The sequence below is a fragment of the Bos javanicus genome, chromosome 3 (assembly GCF_032452875.1).
Source record: "Bos javanicus breed banteng chromosome 3, ARS-OSU_banteng_1.0, whole genome shotgun sequence".
Taxonomy (NCBI): domain Eukaryota; kingdom Metazoa; phylum Chordata; class Mammalia; order Artiodactyla; family Bovidae; genus Bos; species Bos javanicus.
This window is the reverse complement of record NC_083870.1, coordinates 98,159,845-98,183,989: the sequence shown is the minus strand read 5'-3', so window position 1 is coordinate 98,183,989 and position 24,145 is coordinate 98,159,845. Positions and strand designations below refer to the sequence as shown.

Here is a 24,145-nt window from a genome sequence, read left to right as displayed (position 1 = left end):
TATACTATGCTCCATATAAAGTCAGTCCCCTCAGGAAGAGGAACTGCCTGACTTTTGGCATAACTGCCCCAAAACTTTTGTGCCAAGGATCTGGGGGTCCAGGTGGGCCTTGGAGCTCCAAGGAAAATGGCATAGAGTCCTAATGCTCTTATAGAACCTCAGTAGATTTTCTTGATAAATGTTTTTCAATTTGTAAGTTTTTAGTCAATTTCCAGAGTCCTTAAGTCTTTTTTTTTTTTTTTTTGATAATTCCATTCAGTTTTGTTGCTTTTGGAGGAGAGGATTTGCTGCGATCCTCACTCAGTCATTCCAGAGGTCCATGTGGACTTCCCCTTGACCCCGGTGTCAGAGGATGTCTGCAGAGGGGTAATGTTGGCCAAGATCTCAAGTTTTGACTTCTGCTGAGAGAAGCCTTAAGGCAAGCAAGTGAGTAATTACTTTGAGTGTGATTCCCTCATCTTTGAGATGGAAAGTAGAATGGGAGTGACTTCTTGGCCTATTATATAACTTGGGGATAAAACAAATAATATCATTATCAGTTCAGTACCTTCTGGAGTTAATAACAAAGGTACTCTTATAAAATGTCTTGAAGCATTAACCATTCTGTCCTATTGTTTCAATTATGTCCTAAGGGTCCAAGAGAAGAGGCAAGGAGTGTACTGTGATCTTAAAAATGTGTCAGTATAACTTTCCTGATGCTCTGCTTAACTCTCTCACTGGAGAGGTACTAAAACAGTCTCAGGTGACCTAAAGCTGAGCCATTAACATTGCCTGTGAACTGCAAAAAGAATCAATACTAAGGCTTATGGCAAACTTTAAACAGAAACAAGTGCTTTTCCAAATATGGTCCTTATATTACTTGCATTAGAATCATGTACAATATTTTTAAAAATGCTAATTTCTAGGTCTCACTCCTATATATAAGGAACCAGAATCTATGGAAGTAGAAAGTAGAAATCTATATTTTTAGAAGCAATATCGTGCATCTAAAATTTTGAAAATCAGACTGTTTACCAACCCTTTATCAACCCTACTCACTTCTTATCCAAAGTAGAATTAATTATGTGGATATAGAACACAAAATTGGAATGCTAATCCATATGACAATAATTTAGGGAACAGAAGTCTAAGTAACAATAATAAATGGTAAAAATTCTTCCCAAGGTATGTACTTTCTTGCACCTTCCTTTTCCTGTTTGAATTACTTCTTCTTCAAACTCACTTAAAATACAGGGAAAGTAGGGTATTCCTCTAAGATTGGGAAGCAGCAACTTTGGACAGGAGTTTACATTTATACTCTGTGTAATGAACACAAGGAAAAGTCCTCACATGTTCATGAAACACTTACACGAGCCTACCACGGTAAAGATCAGAGATTTCAGTCCATATCCCTGGTTAGCAATAAAACATATTCCATTATCTGGAACTTTTTTCCTTACACTTGTTCAGAAAACTCAGGAAGGCGGAAGACATAGTAATCAGTGGTATAGCATCAATCAGTCATACAGACTCAGAGAAATTTTAGTTACATAAACTCAAAATTTACACATTCAGTTTTTAACACCACACTTAATGGCAATTAACACAGTTTTCAAAAGTCTTCATGAGATATGTTAGTATAATTTTGCAAAAATTTTATTATTACTACAACATTTCTGAAATTTTAGGCTAGAAGGGCTGAATTTCTCCTATACTATTGAAAAATAATTTTTAAATTATAATAAATTAAAATAATTTAGCTTACTTATGGACAAAAATTATGAAACCTGTTGTTTGGATGAGAGTTAATATATCCTGAAATAAATTAGGACTATGTGGATTTGCAAGGCAGCCAAATACACTGTAAATTTTAAGTAGAAAGAAAGGCAACACCATTAACTGACCATATCTGTTTTCATTGAAAATTTTCAGTAATGCAAACATTAAAACATTTTACTAGGATTTTATATAGCTAAAATAAAATATAAATAAGTAAATAAATAAATATAAAAATTTGTCACAAATTCTGCAGATTAAAAACAAGGTTATTTGGACACTAACTATGAGAAGATCTCTGTACACTGCATTAGTCAAGCTCATACCTATACTCTGGGTCACTGTCATAGGCAGAGTCTCTATATAAAAGACCTCTTTTCAGTTCCAGTTCATCTTCTTTCTCTGGGTCTCGCTCATCCTGAAAAATTTAAAGATTTCCATTAATTTATTTTATAATTAAAATTACACCCATGTTTCTTTGGTAATTGTGATCCCCCTCTCCCAATACAAGAGACTGAATTAAATGCTGAATTTCTTAAGAAAAGAAACAAAAAGGTAAATGAGAATTTATTATTCTGTTAAATAAAACTAATATAGCTTTTTTTCTGTTATAGTATCACTTACACTGTTTATCAGAGACTAGCACACAGATGTTTCTTGCATCAGTGAATGATTAGGAATGGATACTGTCTCAAGATACATAATAAAATGTGCAGAAGTGATAGTTCACATACTTTTCCCTGGTGGCTCAGATAGTAAAGCATTTGCCTACAATGCGGGAGACCTAGGTTCGATCCCCAGGTTGGGAAGATCCTCTGGAGAAGGAAATAGCAACCCACTCCAGTACCCTTGCCTGGAAAATCCCATGGACGGAGGAGTGTGGTAGACTACAGTCCATGGGGTTGCAAAGAGTCAGACACGACTGAACGACTTTCATTTCACTTCAAAAAGATTATACCTACGCTCTGAAAAATAAGTATTTGGGAAAACTATGCAGATGTAAGCATTTAGACATACCTATGACCCCCCAAAGAAGTGACTTAGCTTTATCACTCATATGCCAAAATGCAGTAACAAGCCATGAGAAGCGAAAACAAAAGCAAAGTAGTTGCAATCAAAACACATGGCTCCTCCCACTCCAGGCAGCCTCTTCTTTACTCCTGACAGATCCACTCAAAGGCAGAAGAAAAAGAATTCTAAAGAGACAGCTTTTTTTGTAAACTATGTCATTCACAGTAGTGCTCTTATATATATTAACTTTATATAATTCAGTATCAAATATCTTTCTCAACTATTGAATAATACTCTTATTCTACAGTCAAATAGGCACAGAAATAGAACTGATGGTAAAGGAACTAGTAAGCACAAATAGACTGTTATAAGGATTAGTATTAATATGTTATTCTTCATTTTATGTAAGAAATTTGTTAAATAAAGATTATGAAGAAAAATGATTTTAAAAATTTGGTGATGGCATGAAATTAATTAGGAAGAGAGCATTCAGTTAAAAAAAGTAGGGACTTCACTGATAGTTCAGTGATTAAGAATCCACTTTGCAGTGCAGGGCATGCAGGTTCAGTCCCTGGTCAGGGAACTAAGATCCCATACGCTGTGGAGCAACTAAGCCCACGTGCCACAACTACTGAACCAGCATGCTCCAGAGAGTCCGCATTCTGCAACAACTGAAGCCCACATGCTCTGCAGCCTGTGTGCCACAACTAGAGAGCCTATGTGCCACAACTACTGAAGCCCTGGGCACTGGGAGTCCACACATCACACTAGAGAGTCTGTGGGAGGCAAGATCCAGCATGATGCAACAGAGATTGTGTGCTGCAACTAAGACCCAACACAGCCAGATGAATAAGTAAATAACGTAAGCAATAAATACTACAACAGGTTTGAAAATCACAGAAAATGTGAACATATATTTAGAATTATTATAATTTCCAGATGAATTGAGCACATTACCATTATGAAGCAACTCCATTTATTTCTATTAATGCTTTTTCCCCTGACATTTTTTGGTTTACTTTTAATATAGCTATAATAGTGCTTGGATGATAAGTATTTGTACTTTTATTTTCAACTTTTCCTTGTTATCATATATATATCTTTTTCTTAAATACTATATAGATGGGTGTTGCTTACTTTTGTCCAGTCTGATAAATCAATGAAGAAGAGTATATACCATATTATCACAGAAAATGTTATTGCCAGTAGTGAGTACAAAAAACATTACAAGAGAAAGTGCAAGGAATAAAAGAAAAAACGTTTACTCATTTCTAGATCATATAATAAATGACATCAGAAATAAACATAAATCAATATTCCTCATTTAATTTTGTCAGTACGGTTGAAAAAAATTTTTGACCAGAAGTAATAAAAACGTAGACTGAATTTTAAAAGTTTTTGTATGAAAAAATACAGAACTGCCTTTAAGATCTGAATCTTAAATATTCATTAAATAACCCCTGTTTTGAGCTGAGGAGACACGGGTTCAATCCCAGGGTCAGGAAGATCCCCTGGAGAAGGGAATGGCAACCCACTCCAGTATTCTTGCCTGGAGAATCCCATGGACAGAACAGCCTGGTGGGCTACAGACTATGGGGGTCTCAAAGAGTTGGACATGACTGAGTGACTGAGCATACACAGCACACTTACTATCCTAGACTCTGAGGACAGAAAGATGATTAAGACAAGATTCCTGCATATACATGAAATAAGATTAGTTTATTCTGTGAATATATATGAGTAGAATGGATCGACAGGTAGAATTATTATGAGATACAATAAAGGACAAAATGAAGAAGACCTTTCTAATAAATAGAACATTCTAAAGCCAGAACAGTGTCTTAAGAGGGAGTAAGATCACAGTCACTAAAGCTATTTCTATAGAGCACTGATACCTATCCAGAACCAAGGAGTTCAGGGAGGGAAATTCTGCCCCAAGAAACAAAAAGACTATATAGCCTTTATGGCTATTCTTTTCAAATTTTAAGACTGTATTTTGGGACATTTATCATACATATGCAAACACATACGTATCTCTTACAAGCATCCTTATAGGCTTTTTTTTTAAAGATTAAATTGTGAAAAAGCAAAGAGGCAACAAACAACACACTTTATCCAAAGCTATTAACTATGAGTAAAGCAAGTATTTGAAGAGATATATCAGTCTCATTAATGCCAGAAAAATTCAGTTCTGGGGCATGGAGGAGGGATTCCCTTCTTATTTCTCATCAACATTCCCATTTGCCCACATGTAAACACAGATGAATGACACCAATATTTGCTGAGTTCCTTCAAGGTATCCAGGACTGAATTAGGTACTTCTCATATGAATATCTTATAAGCCTTCAATAACCTTATAAAAAAGGCACTGAAACTTGGAAAAATTAATAACTTACCCAAAGATTCAAGTTATTAAGTGGCAGAGCTGGAATTTAAACCCAGATAATTTACATTACCTTGTCTGCTACAATGCATATAAGTTGGGCTATAAAATAAAAATCTCCATTCCAAGCCATTAGATTATTCCCCTTTATGAAAATTAAGGTCAAAGTCTTTCAGCTAATATCTATTCAGTTAGTTTTTTAAGAGGGTATTCTGTAATAATTTAACCTAGAAGAAACTTTTTTAGGAATTCCATGAAGAAAAATTTTTCTTTCAGCAAAAGTCATTAATAAAATGACACTTTATTAAAAGAAGCTGTGGGCTCTCCTTCCCTGAAACTGGCAGTAAGTTAAAGATTCTCTTAAGGTTCCCATCATTGATGATCACTGTCTTACACATGCAACTGACATCATACTTAGAACAACCCTGGAACAAAGAAATAAAAGGTATCTAACTCATGCTTGCAAACTGAAAAACTTAGGACAAAAGAAGTTCAACACTCTAAGATAAAGCCACAACTAAAAAGGTAGTCATCTCACTCATTAAATAGTATTTAATTAATTATACACCATCATTCTCAAATGAAATTCTCACGTATAGTTAAAATATCTACAAGATTTTTATTGCCATCAAATTCAAAACATTATTTATAATGAATTGTGTACAAGGACAAGAATTCAAATATAATTTAACTATTAGTTCTAATTTGCATTATCACCCTGGACAATTAATAGATTTAAATTTCTAAATCATAATATAGAGAAAATTTAGTTCAGTTCAGTTCAGTCGCTCAGTCGTTTCTGACTCTGCAACCCCATGAATCGCAGCACGCCAGGCCTCCCATGACTCAAACTCATGTCCATTGAGTCGGTGATGCCATCCAGCCATCTCATCCTCTGTTGTCCCCTTCTCCTCCTGCCCCCAATCCCTCCCAGCATCAGTCTTTTCCAATGAGTCAACTCTTCGCATGAGGTGGTCAAAGTATTGGAGTTTCAGCTTTAGCATCATTCCTTCCAAAGAACACCCAGGGCTGATGTCCTTTAGAATGGACTGGTTGGATCTCCTTGCAGTCCAAGGGACTCTCAAGAGTCTTCTCCAACACCACAGTTCAAAAGCATCAATTCTTCGGCGCTCAGCTTTCTTCATAGTTCAACTCTCGCATCCATACATGACCACAGGAAAAACCATAGCTTTGACTAAACGGACCTTTGTTGGCAAAGTAATGTCTCTGCTTTTGAATATGCTATCTAGGTTGGTCATAACTTTTCTTCCAAGGAGTAAGCATCTTTTAATTTCATGGCTGCAGTCACCATCTGCAGTGATTTTGGAGCCCCAAAAGATAAAATCTGACACTGTTTCCACTGTTTCCCCATCTATTTCCCATGAAGTGATGGGACCAGATGTCATGATCTTCGTTTTCTGAATGTTGAGTTTTAAGCCAACTTTTTCACTCTCCTCTTTCACTCTCATTAAGAGGCTTTTCAGTTCTTCACTTTCTGCCATAAGGGTGGTATCATCTGCATATCTGAGATTATTGATATTTCTCCCGGCAATCTTGATTCCAGCTTGTGCTTCTTCCAGTCCAGCATTTCTCATGATGTACTCTGCATATAAGTTAAATAAGCAGGGTGATAATATACAGCCTTGACATACTCCTTTCCCAATTTGGAACCAGTCTGTTGTTCTATGTCCAGTTCTAACTGTTGCTTCCTGACCTGCATACAGGTTTCTCAAGAGGCAGGTCAAGTGGTCTGGTATTCCCATCTCTCTCAGAATGTTCCACAGTTTATTGTGATCCACACAGTCAAAGGCTTTGGCATAGTCAATAAAACAGAAATAGACATTTTTCTGGAACTCTCTTGCTTTTTCGATGATCCAGCAGATGTTGGCAATTTGATCTCTGGTTCCTCTGCCTTTTCTAAAACCAGCTTGAACGTCAGGAAGTTCACGGTTCACATATTGCTGAAGGCTGGCTTGGAGAATTTTGAGCATTACTTTACTAGTGTGTGAGATGAGTGCAATTGTGAGGTAGTTTGAGCATTCTTTGCCATTGCCTTTCTTTGGGACTGGAATGAAAACTGACCTTTTCCAGTCCTGTGGCCACTGCTGAGTTTTCCAAATTTGCTGGCATATTGAGTGCAGCACTTTCACAGCATCATCTTTCAGGATTTGAAATAGCTCAACTAAAATTCCATCACCTCCACTAGCTTTGTTCTTAGTGGTGCTTTCTAAGGCCCACTTGACTTCACATTCCAGGATGTCTGGCTCTAGGTGAGTGATCACACCATCTTGATTATCTGGGTCGTGAAGATCTTTCTTGTACAGCTCTTCTGTGTATTCTTGCCACCTCCTCTTAATATCTTCTGCTTCTGTTAGGTCCATACCATTTCTGTCCTTTATTGAGCCCATCTTTGCATGAAATGTTCCCTTGGTATCTCTGATTTTCTTGAAGAAATCTCTAGTCTTTCCCATTCTGTTGTTTTCCTCTATTTCTTTGCATTGATCACTGAGGAATGCTTTCTTATCTCTTCTTGCTAGTCTTTAGAGTTGTTCAAAGTCACAAGGCTAAGAAGTTGCAGAGCTGGCCTTGAACCAGGTTTTTATAATTCTATAAACTGCTTTTTATTGTAAGTATAATAGAGGATAACAAATTCTAAAGGGAAGATCACTTAAAAGAACACTTAAATGCTAACTTTGACATATTTCTGGAGGCAAAGTGTGGAAAAACATGGGTAATGGTTAACTTTACGTCAAACTGGATCAGCCATGGTGCCCAGATATTTGGTTAAACGTTATTATTGATATATCTGTGGTCCTTTTATGGCTGAGATTAACATTTATTTTTTTCTTTAATATATAATTTTATTTCTGGTTATAGAAACAAATGCTAAGAGGAGAAACAAAATATCCCAGGCCACATCAACAATAGATAAAAGAACAGTTAAAATAATGAAACACAAAAAGGTAGAAATTTTAAACATTGTTATAGCTTTAAAACATTAACATCTGGTACAATTAGAAATCACATTCAGGTCTCAAAATTTTTTTAAAAAAGTATGACTCCCTATTAAAAAAAACAAAACAAAAAAACAACTGTATCCCATTTGAAATGAAAACACAGGCCGGCCCAGCTGCAGTGGGTTTCCCCCTGCCCAAGTGCCGGGGTGTGTGAATCCCTCCTGGGTGCCCCAGAGCCCAGAGCCCACGTGCAAATGGTGAGACACTCCCACCCAGTGTGCCAGGGAGCCTAATTCCCAGAATTCTATAGGACTCTGCTTTTTAAAGCACTGATGATGAAACATAATGTGAAAAATAGTCACCGTAAAAAAAAAAAAAAAAAAAAAGAACATCAGCCCCCTATTAACATCCCTCCCCAACAAATGACCCTAACAGGAAAATTCTCAGTCAGGTAAGAAAACACAATTCGTGTTGGGTTTATCCCTCGCCCATGTGCGCCCAGCTACCTGGGGTCAGAGTCCAACTGCAACCGATAATCAGGGACACACTTTCCTCTCTCCTCCCCATCCCTGTCCTGAAGCAGAAATCAAGCTGGGTCAGTAGCCCTCGACTAGGTACCCAGAAAGCCCATATTGGAAGGAAGCTGGAAGAGGAGGAGACAGGGGCCAAACTTAAAAGTGTTTAATTTTTAAATCCTATTTTTACTTATTAAAAACATTTTTTTGGACAAGTTAACCCAGAAATTTAGAGGCTATGGTCTTAAGGGGCTACAGACCTGGTTGAATATCCTTTAGGCCAGTTAACTTCATGCACAAAAATTCCCTTTTGGAATCACAGGCCTTGTTGAAATTAACATTTACATCGTTGGATTTGGAATAAAGCAGACTGATCTCCATAAAATGGGTGGGCCTCATCTAGTCAGCTGAAGACCTTAATAGAACAAAGACTGATCTCCCCTCAAGAAGGAATTCCACCAGCAGACCGCCTTTGGATTTGAACTATAAACTCTCTGCTGAGTATCCACCTGACGGACCATCAGACTAACCCTCTGCAATCACATGAGCCAATTCTTTAAAATTTCTTTCTCTCTCTGTTATACACACACACACACACACACACACACACACACCCCTCCTGTTTCTTCTGTTTCTCTGGAGAATCCTAATATGAATGAGAATAAGAAACTCCTGATGCATACTACTTGGAGCCTTTAGCACCTCGTTTTCAACAATGGACAGTACAATCAGACAGAAGATTAACAAGTAAACAGAAGACCTGAGCAACACTATAAACCAGGGAGACCTAACAGACATCTACTGAACATTCTATCAGACAACAGAAGAATATACATTCTTCTTAAATACAGGAAATTCTCCAAAAGAGACCATATTATGTTAGACCCTAAAATGAGGCTCAAAAAATTTAAAAGGACTAAAGTCATACAAAGATTTTTCTGGCCACAATAATCAGCTAATTAAATCCATTATTAAGAACTGTCAAAGATGGGCTTACTTAAAACATTTAAGAAATAAATAATCTTACAAAAAGACTCTTTCAGAGAATGGTTGGTAATATTTTTCGACTCATTTTTATGAGGCAAGTGAAACCCTGAGGAGGACACCACAAGATAGGAAACTTACATATCAAGCACTATCATTAATTTAGATGTAAAAATCCTAGGAAAAATATCAGCAAATTGAAACTGGTGACATGTTTTTTAAAAATTATGACAAGAATTCTGTTCCAAGTATCCAAGTATGGTTTAACATCTGAAAATCAAGTAGTTTACCACATTAAAGTAAGGAAAAAAGCATATAATTATCTCAATAGATACAATGTAGTAAAATTCATACATTTATAATATAAGTCTCTTTGAAGATAAGGAATATAGGAAACTTCTGTAACCTGACAAAGCATGCTCACAAAAAGTCTACATAAATCATCACACTCAATGTTCGGTAATGATAGAAAGCTTTCTTTGGACGGCAAATAAGCCAAGCCTTTTCTATCACCACTTCTATTGGATACTGGAAACCCTAGAAGTGTAATAAGGCAAAGATAAATAAATAAAAGAAATAAAGATTAAAAAGGAAGAAATAAAATGTCATTATTTTCAGATTTTATGATTACACATAAAAATATCCAAAATCTACCATCTATTAACATTAATATGTGAATGTAAGGTCATCACTAGATACAGATAACTATACAAAAATCTATTCTAAGAAATCATCATACTAAGAATTAATAGACAATAGAATTTTAAAAGATACAATTTATAATAAAATAAATATCAGACATTAAGGAATAAATCTATTGAAATACATGCAAGTCTTCTAAAATAAAAATGACAGAATTGGAAGAAATTAAAGATCTACATTTATTTTTAAAGTCTATCTTTATGAATTAGAAGATTCAATACTGGTAAGATATCAGTTCTCCTCTAATCAAAGCACAGATTTAATGTAATCCCAATCAAAATCCTAGCAGGGTTTTTAAAACTGACAAGTTAACACTGGAATGCAGATAAAAATACAAAGAACCAAGAATAATCATAGCAATCTGCAAGAAAGAATACAGCTAATGGACTTATGCCATAGGATATCAAGGTATTATAAACTTACAGAAATTGAGAGAGTATGGTATTAATACAAAATTAGACAATTAAATCAATTAAATAGAAGAAAATTCAGAAACAGACTTATGTATCTAAACTCCCAATGGAACAGAACAGAATCCAGGACTATCTCCAAGAACTTACAGTGAGGAAAAGAAAGGCTGTTTAGAGAAAGATGCTGGATCATAATCATATGAGGATAAAATGAATCTTGATCCAAATCTCACATTATATATACAAATCAAATCCACATGCATTGTTGATTTAACGTGAAAGGCAACATGATTAAAGATTTTATAAATAGGAGAATATTTTTAGAACCATGGTTAGCCAAAGTTTTCTTACATGGGGTAAAGCAAGTGCTAACCAAAGCATTAACCAATGTACCAGTGCAACTGAGCTACATTAAATTAAGAACTTGTATTCCCAAAAGGACTCTCATTAAGAAAACAAATATGCAAGTTACAGATTGAAATATATTCATAATATAAAACATGCCCATCAGAAAATGTCCAGGAATGAAAATAAAAGACCTTAAGAGACACATGGCAAACAGAGAACACGTCTAATGTGTCTAATGTGTGCTCTTTGAGAAGTTCTATAAATGTCAAACAGTAAATACAAAGAAAACCACACATAAGTGTGTAATATTTAACTGCTAAAAATAAATTACAAAGAAAAAATATTTTAAGAATTGTCAGAGAAGGGAATTCCAGGAAGGTGTTACTGGCACTGTGGTGGGTAGAATACTGGTTCCCAGTGATATCCAAGCCTTAATTCCCAGAACCAGGGATTATGATACTGCAGACTGTACAGATTTGAGGTGGCTGCGTAGTTGCAGGAGGGCCTAGAGGAGCTATCCCACGTTGAAGGTCAGGAAGGGCGACGGTGAGGAGATACCCCTTGTCCAAGGTAAGGAGCAGTGGCTGCGCTTTGCTGGAGCAGCTGTGAAGAGATACCCCATGCTCAAGGTAAGAGAAACCCAAGTAAGATGGTTGGTGTTGCAAGAGGGCATCAGAGGGCAGACATACTGAAACCATACTCACAAAAAACTAGTTAATCTAATCACACTAGGACCACAGCCTTGTCTAACTCAATGAAACTAAGCCATGCCCGTGGGGCAACCCAAGACGGGCGGGTCATGGTGGAGAGATCTGACAGAATGTGGTCCACTGGAGAAGGGAATGGCAAACCACTTCAGTATTCTTGCCTTGAGAACCCCATGAACAGTATGAAAAGGCAAAATGATAGGATACTGAAAGAGAAACTCCCCAGGTCAGTAGGTGCCGAATATGCTACTGGAGATCAGTGGAGAAATAACTCCAGAAAGAATGAAGGGATGGAGTCAAAGCAAAAAGAATACCCAGCTGTGGATGTGACTGGTGATAGAAGCAAGGTCCTATGCTGTATGCAGCAATATTGCATAGGAAACTGGAATGTCAGGTCCATGAATCAAGGCAAACTGGAAGTGGTCAAACAAGAGATGGCAAGAGTGAACATCGACATTCTAGGAATCAGTGAACTAAAATGGACTGGAATGGGTGAATTTAACTCAGATGACTATTATATCTGCTACTGCAGGCAGGAATTCCTGAGAAGAAATGGAGTAGCCATCATGGTCAACAAAAGAGTCCGAAATGCAGTACTTGGATGCAATCTCAAAAATGACAGAATGATCTCTGTTCGTTTCCAAGGCAAACCATTCAATATCACAGTAATCCAAGTCTATGCCCCAGCGAGTAACACTGAAGAAGCTGAACGGTTCTAAGAAGACCTACAAGACCTTTTAGAACTAACACCCAAAAAAGATGTCCTTTTCATTATAGGGGACTGGAATGCAAAAGTAGGAAGTCAAGAAACACATGGAGTAACAGGCAAATTTGGCCTTGGAATATGCAATGAAGCAGGGCAAAGACTGATAGAGTTTTGCCAAGAAAATGCACTGGTCATAACAAACACCCTCTTCCAACAACACAAGAGAAGACTCTACACATGGATATCACCAGATGGTCAACACCGAAATCAGACTGATTATCTTCTTTGCAGCCAAAGATGGAGAAGCTCTATACAGTCAGCAAAAACAAGACCAGGAGCTGACTGTGGCTCAGATCATGAACTCCTTACTGCCAAATTCAGACTTAAATTGAAGAAAGTAGGGAAAACCACTAGAGCATTCAGGTATGACCTAAATCAAATCCCTTATGATTATACAGTGGAAGTGAGAAATAGATTTAAGGGCCTAGATCTGATAGATAGAGTGCCTGACGAACTATGGACTGAGGTTCATGACATTGTACAGGAGACAGGGATCAAGACCATCCGCATGGAAAAGAAATTCAAGAAAGCAAAATGGCTGTCTGGGGAGGCCTTACAAATAGCTGTGAAAAGAAGAGAAGCGAAAAGCAAAGGAGAAAAGGAAAGATATAAGCATCTGAATGCAGAGTTCCAAGGAACAGCAAGAAGAGATAAGAAATCCTTCTTCAGCAATCAATGCAAAGAAATAGAGGAAAACAACAGAATGGGAAAGACTAGAGATCTCTTCAAGAAAATTAGAGATACCAAGGGAACATTTCATGCAAAGATGGGCTCGATAAAGGACAGAAATGGTATGGACCTAACAGAAGCAGAAGATATTAAGAAGAGATGGCAAGAATACACAGAAGAATTGTACAAAAAAGATCTTCACGACCCAGATAATCACGATGGTGTGATCACTGACCTAGAGCCAGACATTCTGGAATGAGAAGTCAAGTGGGCCTTAGAAAGCATCACTACGAACAAAGCTAGTGGAGGTGATGGAATTCCAGTTGAGTTCTTTCAAATCCTGAAAGATGATGCTGTGAAAGTGCTGCACTCAATATGCCAGCAAATTTGGAAAACTCAGCAGTGGCCACAGGACTGGAAAAGGTCAGTTTTCATTCCAATCCCAAAGAAAGGCAATGCCAAAGAATGCTCAAACTACCGCACAACTGCACTCATCTCACACACTAGTAAAGTAATGCTCAAAATTCTCCAAGTCAGGCTTCAGCAATACATGAACCGTGAACTTCCTGACGTTCATGCTGGTTTTAGAAAAGGCAGAGGAACCAGAGATCAAATTGCCAACATCTGCTGGATCATCGAAAAAGCAAGAGAGTTCCAGAAAAACGTTTATTTCTGCTTTATTGACTATGCCAAAGCCTTTGACAGTGTGGATCACATAAACTGTGGAAAATTCTGAAAGAGATGGGAATACCAGACCACCTGATCTGCCTCTTGAGAAACCTGTATGCAGGTCAGGAAGCAACAGTTAGAACTGGACATGGAACAACAGACTGGTTCCAAATAGGAAAAGGAGTACGTCAAGGCTGTATATTGTCACCCTGCTTATTTAACTTATATGCAGAGTACATCACGAGAAACGCTGGACTGGAAGAAACACAAGCTGGAATCAAGATTGCTGAGAGAAATATCAATAACCTCAGATATGCAGATGACACCACCCTTATGGCAGAAAGTGAAGAGGAACTCAAAAGCCTCTTGATGAAGGTGAAAGTGGAGAGTGAAAAAGTTGGCTTAAAGCTCAACATTCAGAAAACGAAGATCATGGCATCCGGTCCCATCACTTCATGGGAAATAGATGGGGGAACAGTGGAAACAGTGTCAGACTTTATTTTTTTGGGCTCCAAAATCACTGCAGATGGTGACTGCAGCCATGAAATTAAAAGACGCTTACTCCTTGGGAGGAAAGTTATGACCAACCTAGATAGCATATTCAAAAGCAGAGACATTACTTTGCCTACAAAGTTTCATCTAGTCAAGGCTATGGTTTTTCCTATGGTCATGTATGGATGTGAGAGTTGGACTGTGAAGAAGGCTGAGCGCCAAAGAATTGATGCTTTTGAACTGTGGTGTTGGAGAATACTCTTGAGAGTCCCTTGGACTGCAAGGAGATCCAACCAGTCCATTCTGAAGGAGATCAGCCCTGGGAGTTCTTTGGAAGGAATGATGCTAAAGCTGAAACTCCAGCACTTTGGCCACCTCATGCGAAGAGTTGACTTTTTGGAGAAGACTCTGATGCTGGGAGGGTTGGGGGCAGGAGGAGAAGGGGACGACAGAGGATGAGATGGCTGGATGGCATCACTGACTCAGTGGATATGAGTTTGAGCAAACTCTGGGAGACAGTGAAGGACAGGGAAAGCCTTGTGTGCTGCAGTCTGTGGGGGTCACAAAGAGTCGGACACTACTTAGCAACTGAACAACAACAACAATGTAATCAAATGATTTGTTAAAAGCAGAGAAACCTTTTATGGCTATGGTTAGACAGAGGGAAATGTGACTAAGAATAAGGGTCAGGGAGATGGAATTGTTGCTGGCTTTGCAAATGGAGGAAAGTGGCCACAAGCCAAGAAATGTGGGTGGCTGCCAGAAGCTGGAAATAGTAAGGAAATGGGTCCTCCCTGGAAACTCTAGAAAGAAAACAGATACCTTGATTTTGGCCCCGTAAGACCCATTTTAAAACTCAGGTCTACAGAAGTGTAAGATAATTAATTTCAGTCACCAAATTTATGATAATTTGTTATGGCAGCAAGAAAAAACAAATATACAGAGGTATAAATCATCTCATAAGAACATATAGAAGTTGTTTTGAGGTTAGATGGAATAATTCATGGCAGACCAATGCTATTGCTAAAAACTAGAAAAGCCAGAAAAAAATAAAAATTTACAGTTTTTAAACATATTAGAAAGGTGCAGAAACAATGAAGACTAGAGATACTAAAATTTCAGAGGAGAGAATCTTTCAAAAGTGGTCTAATGATCTATAGCTCTATTTTTCCTCAAAGCATTTATACATTCTGAGCATGGACAAGAGGTGAAGAATCAGGGCTTATATTATGACAAGGGTCATTGCTGTGACACAGAAAAACTAACAAAGCTTTTGATGGCTATAGGGAAATGGAGTGATGAAACTAGTGATGAAACTGACATACAGCCAGTTTCTCAATCATGACATCTACTGATTTATAAAGCTGTACGGGACTGCTAGGTAGATAACTCAAAAGTATCTGAAAAGTAGAGCAGATATTAGCGCAGTCTTATGGTGCTTAAGAAATAAAGATATACCAGGGCAAGAAGCCTTGAAAATACAAGAAGCAAAATTCATAGAAGTAATATTGACATTTGAGGAACTGGATTCTTAACCTGAAGACTGAACAATCTGGACTAGTGAGGGTAAAAAAACTTGGTCCTGGCTCAAGCAAAGGTTATTTCTGGGGGACAGAGCACCCAGCAGAATTGTTTCATGAAACACACTAGGCTAGAGAGGTAAAACTGAAGACTCGAAGAGCCTCAAACACAGAAAAGGTCCTTATTAAGGTATTTACTAAATTTTGAAGGTATGCTAGGTATAAATCAGGTAACTTCAAAATAACAAAAGAGTTTCACTCAAAAGCTCAGTTGGGGGAAGAAAAACCACAGTGGGCCAATTTGAGAACAGTGAAATTGGAAAAAGTTTTCCTACTTCCATAGTGATGAGTACAAATGGTTTACAGTGTATTCTGAAGGGGCTGGAGCAGTCTGGGATCCATTAACTCTCAAAACTAACATCCCAAAGTCACCTGTCAAGATAAAACTTTACACTGAATAAAAACATCTGGGAAAAGAATCTAAATTGATCAGGGAAATAAAATTAAAATAAGAAAAATTCTATATAAAAGTTGGAAAGAGAAAATCAGAAAATCTAAATTGCCACATTTTCAAACAAATGACCAAAACAGAAAAAGAAGAGCTCTCAATCTACAAAGTTAGAAAAGTAAATCTAAATCATACGTCCTTCTAAAATTTAAGGAAAAAATAAATTTGCACACACACAAATCATCATAAGTGGGTTAAGCTTCATAAAAAGTTTTTTAAGAGGGGGGGGGGGGGGAAAGACCAAATAAGAGCCCTCGACAAATGCATGCCAGGAAAGATATGTTTGCAAAACAGATAAAAAATGTATTAAATTATCTATGCCCTCATGACAGACAGTTGACTTACCAAGAGTAAGTGGTCTTACAGGAGAACAACACAGAAACTTCTACATCTTTTATGATCTAGCCTTGGAAATCATACATTATAATTTCTGAAACAGTCTGTTGTTTACACAGATCAGCCCTATTCAGGCACAGTGGGAGGAAATTACACATTAATCACTTATACACGGAACTAACACTAATTGAAGGATAGAAGGGACAGAGTATAGTATACAATATGTTCTATGACAAGGTAGGTAAGTACAATTGTTCAAAAGTAGATGAGATAAAAATGTGGAAGGCATATGTTTTAAAAAAAATTAACTGTTTTTGGGTCATCTTTGGTGGTAGTTTGTTATTTTTGTCCTGAGAACATTTTGCTGAGAAAGCAAACGAGGACTTGTGTTATATCCTTTTTATATTGTATGTTTTATCTTTTATATATGTATATTTTTATATTCTCTGGTATCTTTGAGAAATGAGACTTGATGTGGGAAATAAGGAGACACATATAAGATATACTGCATTGGCCATAATGCTCATTTGTTACAGAAAAAAAATCCTGAACAAACTTTCTGGCCAACCCAATAAATTAAGGGGAGGAATCTGTGATCCTAATTTAGAATCTGAATATATGAAGTATCATTTGTTTAAAAATATGTCTTTTCTAGTTCTGCCCGATGAAAAGACCTAAAAAACAATGACCAATTCTGTAGCATGAACACCACTAGCACACGTTTTGTTCTGAATATATAACTGCCCATCAAAACAAACTAGAATTTCTTAGAGAAATGGGTGCCATCAGATCTAGGTGAGGAAATGTGCAAAACGAGCCTGGAACTGTTACAGCCTACCAAGGTCATGTCCAAAAGACTTGGGAGCCAACACGAAGAGCTTCCTATTGCCCAAAGTTACGCTCATTAAATAAATACTGTAACTCCACTTATATGCATTAATCACATATAATGTATATGTGTCTGTGTGTGTGTGTGTGTATATATGTATGTGTGTATATATATATATATATATATATATATATATATATATAAAATCCAAAATACACAAAGCTCAAATTGTTAGAACAGGGAAATTAAAATTGGCAAATTACAAAGGGAGATTTTTAAAAACTGTTCTCTCAGTATCTGATAGAATTAACAGACAAGAAAAAATCAGTAAGGATAAAGAAAAACTGAACCATATTAACAAACCTGACCTAGTTGTCAAGCACACTACTCAACAAAAACAGATATGATGTGTTTTTTTTCTAAAATGCACTTGGAAGAAAAATGGACCACATATTGAGCATAAAAGAGATCTCAAAAGTTCCAGAAGACTGAAAACTCACGTGTACTCAAGCTACAGTAGAATAGAGCAAAAATTTCTTAAAAAAGAAAAAACAGACTCCTCCCACACCAAAAATGTTTGGGAATCTAGCAATATACTTTTAAATATCCCAAGGATAAAAGAAAAATTACAATGGAAATGGTAGCAAAAATATGACTGATTAGATGGGTATGAAATCTACAGTTTTAAATACATGTATACAATAGGAGAGAGAAGGCAATGGCACCCCACTCCAGTACTGTTGCCCAGAAAATCCCATGGACCGAGGAGCCTGGTAGGCTGCATGCAGTCCATGGGGTCGCTAAGAGTCAGACATGACTGAGCGACTTCTTTCACTTTCCACTTTCATGCATTGGAGAAGGAAATGGCAACCCATTCCAGTGTTCCTGCCTGGAGAATCCCAGGGACGGAGAAGCCTGGTAGGCTGCAGTCCATGGGGTTGCATAGAGTCGGACACGACTGAAGCAACTTGGCAGCAGCAGCAGCATACAATAGGAAAAAGCCTAAACTTCATGATGTGAATAGTCACTGAAAGTTTCTAAGAGAAAGAACAGTAAATTAACTCCAAAGAAAGAAGAAGGAAGTGATATAGACCAAAAATTAATAATGTAGGAAACATATATACAACAGAGCCAATAAAACCAAAAGTTGATTTTTCAGAGGGAAAAAGTAACAAAAATCTTATTATTCCTTTGTGAGACTGACTTCTCAGTTGCTTATAATAATCTCCAATTTACTATCATCATAGAAAAGTGATTTTAAAAAAAGAATAGCAAACATTATTAAATACTTTCTATATGCCTGTGCCATTCTAAATATGTTATATATACCAATTCTACTAATACAAGAAACCTATCAAGAAACTGGAATAGAACAGTACTTGCTGAACAGACTGGTTCCAGACAGAGCCTCCATAAAATAGCACACAGTCCTAGTTTCAGGCATACAGTAGCAATTTATTAAATTTGTTAAACTTACTAATCAACTTCAAAATTTTAATATTTAAACCATACTATTCCCTGGCAAATCATATACCCTTCTTGATTTATTCTTTCATTATATTATTTTCACAAATCTCACTCTAAATTGTCATTCTTTCCACAAGCCAACTGACTACTTAACGCTATCAAATCCATTTCCTAAGAAAAACACTGATTATATACTGATCACACAAGAAGAGGTTGCCCGTTAGCAGTGGGTATATGTGCTTTGTTTGGACCACAAAATGTTTTGTTTTAATGTGAATTAAAGATAACAAATTTATATAAAAATGAATACTTTTAAAAAATAATTGGGGAGGGAGGAGGGAGGAGGGTTCAGGATGGGGAACACATGTATACCTGTGGTGGATTCTTTTTTAAAATTATTAAAAAAAAAAATTAAAAAAAAAATAAAGGCAAAGAAGGAAAAAAAAAAAAAATTGGAAGATCTGGCAACATTGTGCCTGAATTCCTATATGGCAACACTTTTATCTAGAGCTGAGTAGTGGTTTTTTCATCCAGAGAGGTTACAGACTTTCTCTATTGGTCACAGTACTCAACACCTACCCTAACTCTTGAATGCATCTGACTTCATGACTCCTGGATTTCAGGATAAAGTCTATGCGTCCTATTCTGTTTTTCCCACAATTTGGCCCAACAAGAACCTTTCAGTTTCACTGGATTATACCTCACAGTTTCCAGAATGAGTTTTATGTAAAAACATGAATTTCTAGACAGTATAGGCTGATAGGATTATATCACATTCTTATTTGTGCCAAAAGGCACCAGAAACTGGGGTTTCAGACACTGTAACAGAAGGACTGAGGTCTTTTTGTTGAAATTTTAGATTTTCTTGAAAAAATGTTTAAGTCAAAATGTCAAGAGTCTTCTCCTTACTCAACTGGGTTTTATTTCCAACGGGATCTTTCATGATCACTAACTTCCATTAACTTGTTTGAGACGGGTTCTCTTCATTTGTAAATGTCAAATTTCTGATACAGTATGTTTTACTCTCCTCTCTACTAATAAAATATTTAAGGATTTATGAAGGACCTTTTTACTGCCTCAGAAGAGGTTGATATTTAAATTCTTTGTGAAATAAAAAATTTTACTTTTAAAAATTCTTTGTGATGTAATTTTTTAAAAAACCCAAAAAACCTAATGTTTGTATTCAAGACAGTACAGCTTTGTCTGGGAGTCTCTTTCAGGCAGGACCGATGTGGACTTTGGCCTGCTCTGTATTTAGGGAGTGTGTTTTAGTGTAGAGTTTGCAACGCGTGCCTCTGGTATGCTGCTGTTTGTTTCTGAACATGGATCTTGTGTTTCCATGTTTTCACATGTTTATGCTTAGGTATATTGTAGATATATGCATAAGACTGTATGTATTCTTAGAGCTTAGTGTTCAAGATCAAAGAGTATTAATATAAATTTAAATCTTGGCTCCAATCATCCTAAGTAGCTATGTGACCTTATATGGAAGTCATAACTTTTCAGAGGCTCAGTTTCTCATCTATGAAATAGTACTTCTTAATAGTACTCACTCTGTAAAATTATTATGAGGATAAAATGGAATAATAAATACATGCATGGTGCCTGGCCATGTAAATGTTTAATAAAGTTATTATTCCTATGTAACCAATTTCAGTTTTTCTCTGGAAAAACAATAACATTTCCTACTTATGCTTTTTATTCTTATCCTTCATCATATACTGTGCCACACTACTTTTTTAATCTTTCATATTTCTTTTTTGGTTTAAAAATAATAACTGAATTACATAAGTTCCTTATGGAAAACTTGATTTCACGAAAATACCCCCAGTGCTTTGCATAGTCCAAGCAACAGAGGATGCAGATACTTGATGAAAATGTTCAATATATACCGCAAGAAAGAACTGAGGCAAAAAAAAAACAGAATAATTTGAAGAGCTTGTGTTCAGACTGCTCTTAATGTAAAACAATTTAAGATACTGAGATTTAGTATATCATGTAAGTCAACGTGAGCAACCTTACTGCCTTCCACTCAAGAAAGGCAGGTCAGGGACAAAGACAAATTAAAGGAATTAAAAGAAGTGATGCTAAGGTCTTTTACTTTCGAGTAGGAAGGGGCTGTTTGTGTGTGTGTGTGTGTGTATGTGCATGTATATGTATACTTACATTGCTTTTGTTTAAAGGCATTAGAAAGCTGCTTAAACAACACTGTGAGTAGTGCCGAGATTCCTGAGGGCAGGGGTGAGCTAACAGCCTACAGCTGTTATTTTCCTAGGGGCATTTGTGAATTCTGAGAACAGAACAAGAAGTTGAGAAAAGCATGCTTTGTCACAGGTCCACTGCTGGAGGACAAACCAACCAGCAGTGTTTTGGCAGTCTTACTATGTTGGACAAAACTGAAAATCCGAGAGGCCAAAACTCAATGAGACACACTGGGTGCAAAACTGCGTCGACGGGTCCTCAATACACTTGCAGAATATCTGAGACTGTCAAAGCTCCGCAAAAGTCTCTGAAAAAGTTTCTGCTATCCTGCCTGAGAAGATGAGCTTTATAAATAGTACCTATGAGAACAAAGCATGTGAGCAGGAAGGGGTCTGTAATCACACCAACTCTCAGGTAGAAGTCAAAAGGACTGAAAATGAAGAACTCAATAGGTTTTTAAAAAAATATTTAGAGAAAAATTGCAAAGATGAAGAGTTCTTGTACACAGGAATGTCACCCTTCATCCAAGTTCTCTTAATGTTAACATCTCATATAAGTAGAGTAAATTTTGCAAAACTAAGAAATTAACATTGTATACTATTACCTAAACTACAGACTTTATTTGGATTTCACCAATTTTTTCAATAATGTATTATTTCTGTTCCAGGATCCAAAATAGGATGCTGTGCTGCATTTAGTCATCGTTTTTCCTTTGTTTCCTCGAATCTGTGATAAGTTTCTGTGCTCTCTCTTTCTCATGATTTTGACATACTAGTCAGCTATTTCAGAGAAGGCGATGGCACCCCACTCCAGTACTCTTGCCTGGAAAATCCCATGGACGGAGGAGCCTGGTAGACTGCAGTCCATGGGGTCACTAGGAGTCGGACACGACTGAGCGACTTTACTTTCACTTTTCACTTTAATGCATTGGAGAAGGAAATGGCAACCCACTCCAGTGTTCTTGCCTGGAGAATCCCAGGGACGGGGAGCCTGGTGGGCTGCCGTCTCTGGGGTCGCACGGAGTCGGACACGACTGAAGCGACTTAGCAGCAGCAGCAGCAGTCAGCTATTTTGTACAATGGAGACGGCAATGGCAAACCACTCCAGTACTCTTGCCTGGAAAATCGTGTCCAACTTTTTGTGACCCCATGGACTGTAATCTGCCAGGCTCCTCTTTCCATGGGATTTTTCTCAGCAAGGATATTGGAGTGGGTTGCCATTTCCTCTTCCAACCCAGGGATCAAATCTCTGTCTCTCGCATTGGCAGATGATTCTTTACCACTGCGCCACCTAAATTATTATTTCTTTTTTCCATGTTCTATTCTTAGACATAAATCAAGCCCAGCCCAAGAGCAAGAGAAGAATTAAGCTCTATTCCTTGGAGTGGGCAATATCAACAACTATTATTTAGGATTCTTCTGTAAGGAAGATTGGTCCATTCTCATCATTACTCATTCATCGTTTCACTTACATCAGTGTGGACTCATGGATATTTATTTCACTGTCTGGATTATAATTCAATACTAATGCTATTTATTTTGTTGCTCAAATTATTCAAGAAATGGCCAGTTGGGGGGCTCATTTAGGTTGCTCCTGTGTCCTTTAGATATGCCCCTATTCCTCTTACATTTTGAACAATTCATCACTTTCCATAACGTAAGATGTTCCAGGCTCTACCCTGAGAATTAACTATCGCTCCAAGAAAAAAGGCCTGTTGATTTTTATAGAAAATAAATATTCAGAAATAATAGGTATTAGATCTTGGAGCTGGGTATGCTTATTGCTATTGGGTTGTCACTCCCTCTAGGCCCTTTCAAAGGGTAAAGACAGGAAAATACACGAGTATACTAACACATGTATACTCATATCTATAACTCTGAATTAATCTGTCTGTATATATTTAAAAAAAACCATGAATTAAAATTGTCATCTCAGACTCTAATCCAGCTTCACAGAGTTCATTCTAGCTTTATCCATCTTGTTTCTTTGTAACTTCTTTTTCTGACAGTGAGAAACCTGGTTATTTTATCCACAATTTATTTACTTATTTGTCCAACTCTCATATAAATGTAAAGCATTTTCAGAGTTGTTAATCCATATCACTGTGTAAAGCACATTTATCTACTAGAGCAAGGGTTGGCAAACAGCTCCCAGGGCAATTCTGGCCCTTTGCCTGTTTTGGTATGACTGATAACTGAGAGTAATTTTTATATTCTTAAATGACTAGCTGGGGAAAGACAGAATATTTCATGAAAATTTCATGGAATTCACATTTTAGTGGACATGGATAAAGTTTTACTGGAACACAGTCATGACCATTTGTTTATGTGTTGTCTATGACTGCTTTTGTGCTCTGTTAGTAGAGTTGAGTAGTTATATGACAGAGATCCCACAGCATACACACAGAAAATAATCACTATCTGACTCTTTACAGAAAAAGTTTGGTAATTTCCAAATAAGAATAGAGTGATCATGTAGTTCTTCTTGGCTTTAGCTTTACAGTATCCAGCCAAAACACCATATTTCAAAGTTATTTAGATAAGCTAATTTAAAGACAAGTCTTGTAATTTTAATACTGCTAGTTCATTATAATCTACATTAAATCTTCAAGAGTCAACATCACACTTTAAATTTTTATATAATAAATTTAACGCTTTCTAATGTATATTAGAAGAGTAAAATATTCTGTCTCCCCCCACCAAGTCATTTAAAAATATAAAAATTACTCCTAGCTATCAGCCATTTTCCTAGGAGTTTTGACAAATATATTAAGTCATATATCAGTTATACCAGTATATTAATCAGTCTCTGCACCCTAAAAATTCCCATGAGGCGAGTTTCTTTGCAGTTAACAACTTCTATGTCTCCTAACCTTTGCTATTTTAACAATGTCATATAAATAAAATCATACAATG

The 24,145-nt window shown here is 36.8% G+C and overlaps 1 protein-coding gene across 2 annotated transcripts in view; it reads right to left on the bottom strand.

The window, feature by feature from the left end:
• The window catches only part of SPATA6 (spermatogenesis associated 6), a 165,338-nt gene that overhangs the window by 13,753 nt on the left and 127,440 nt on the right, over positions 1-24,145 (bottom strand). For both annotated transcript variants that reach the window (XM_061412053.1, XM_061412054.1), the window contains exon 12: positions 2,082-2,173. In XM_061412053.1, the coding sequence (XP_061268037.1) occupies positions 2,082-2,173 (92 nt within the window). The remainder of the gene's footprint in view (positions 1-2,081; positions 2,174-24,145) is intronic.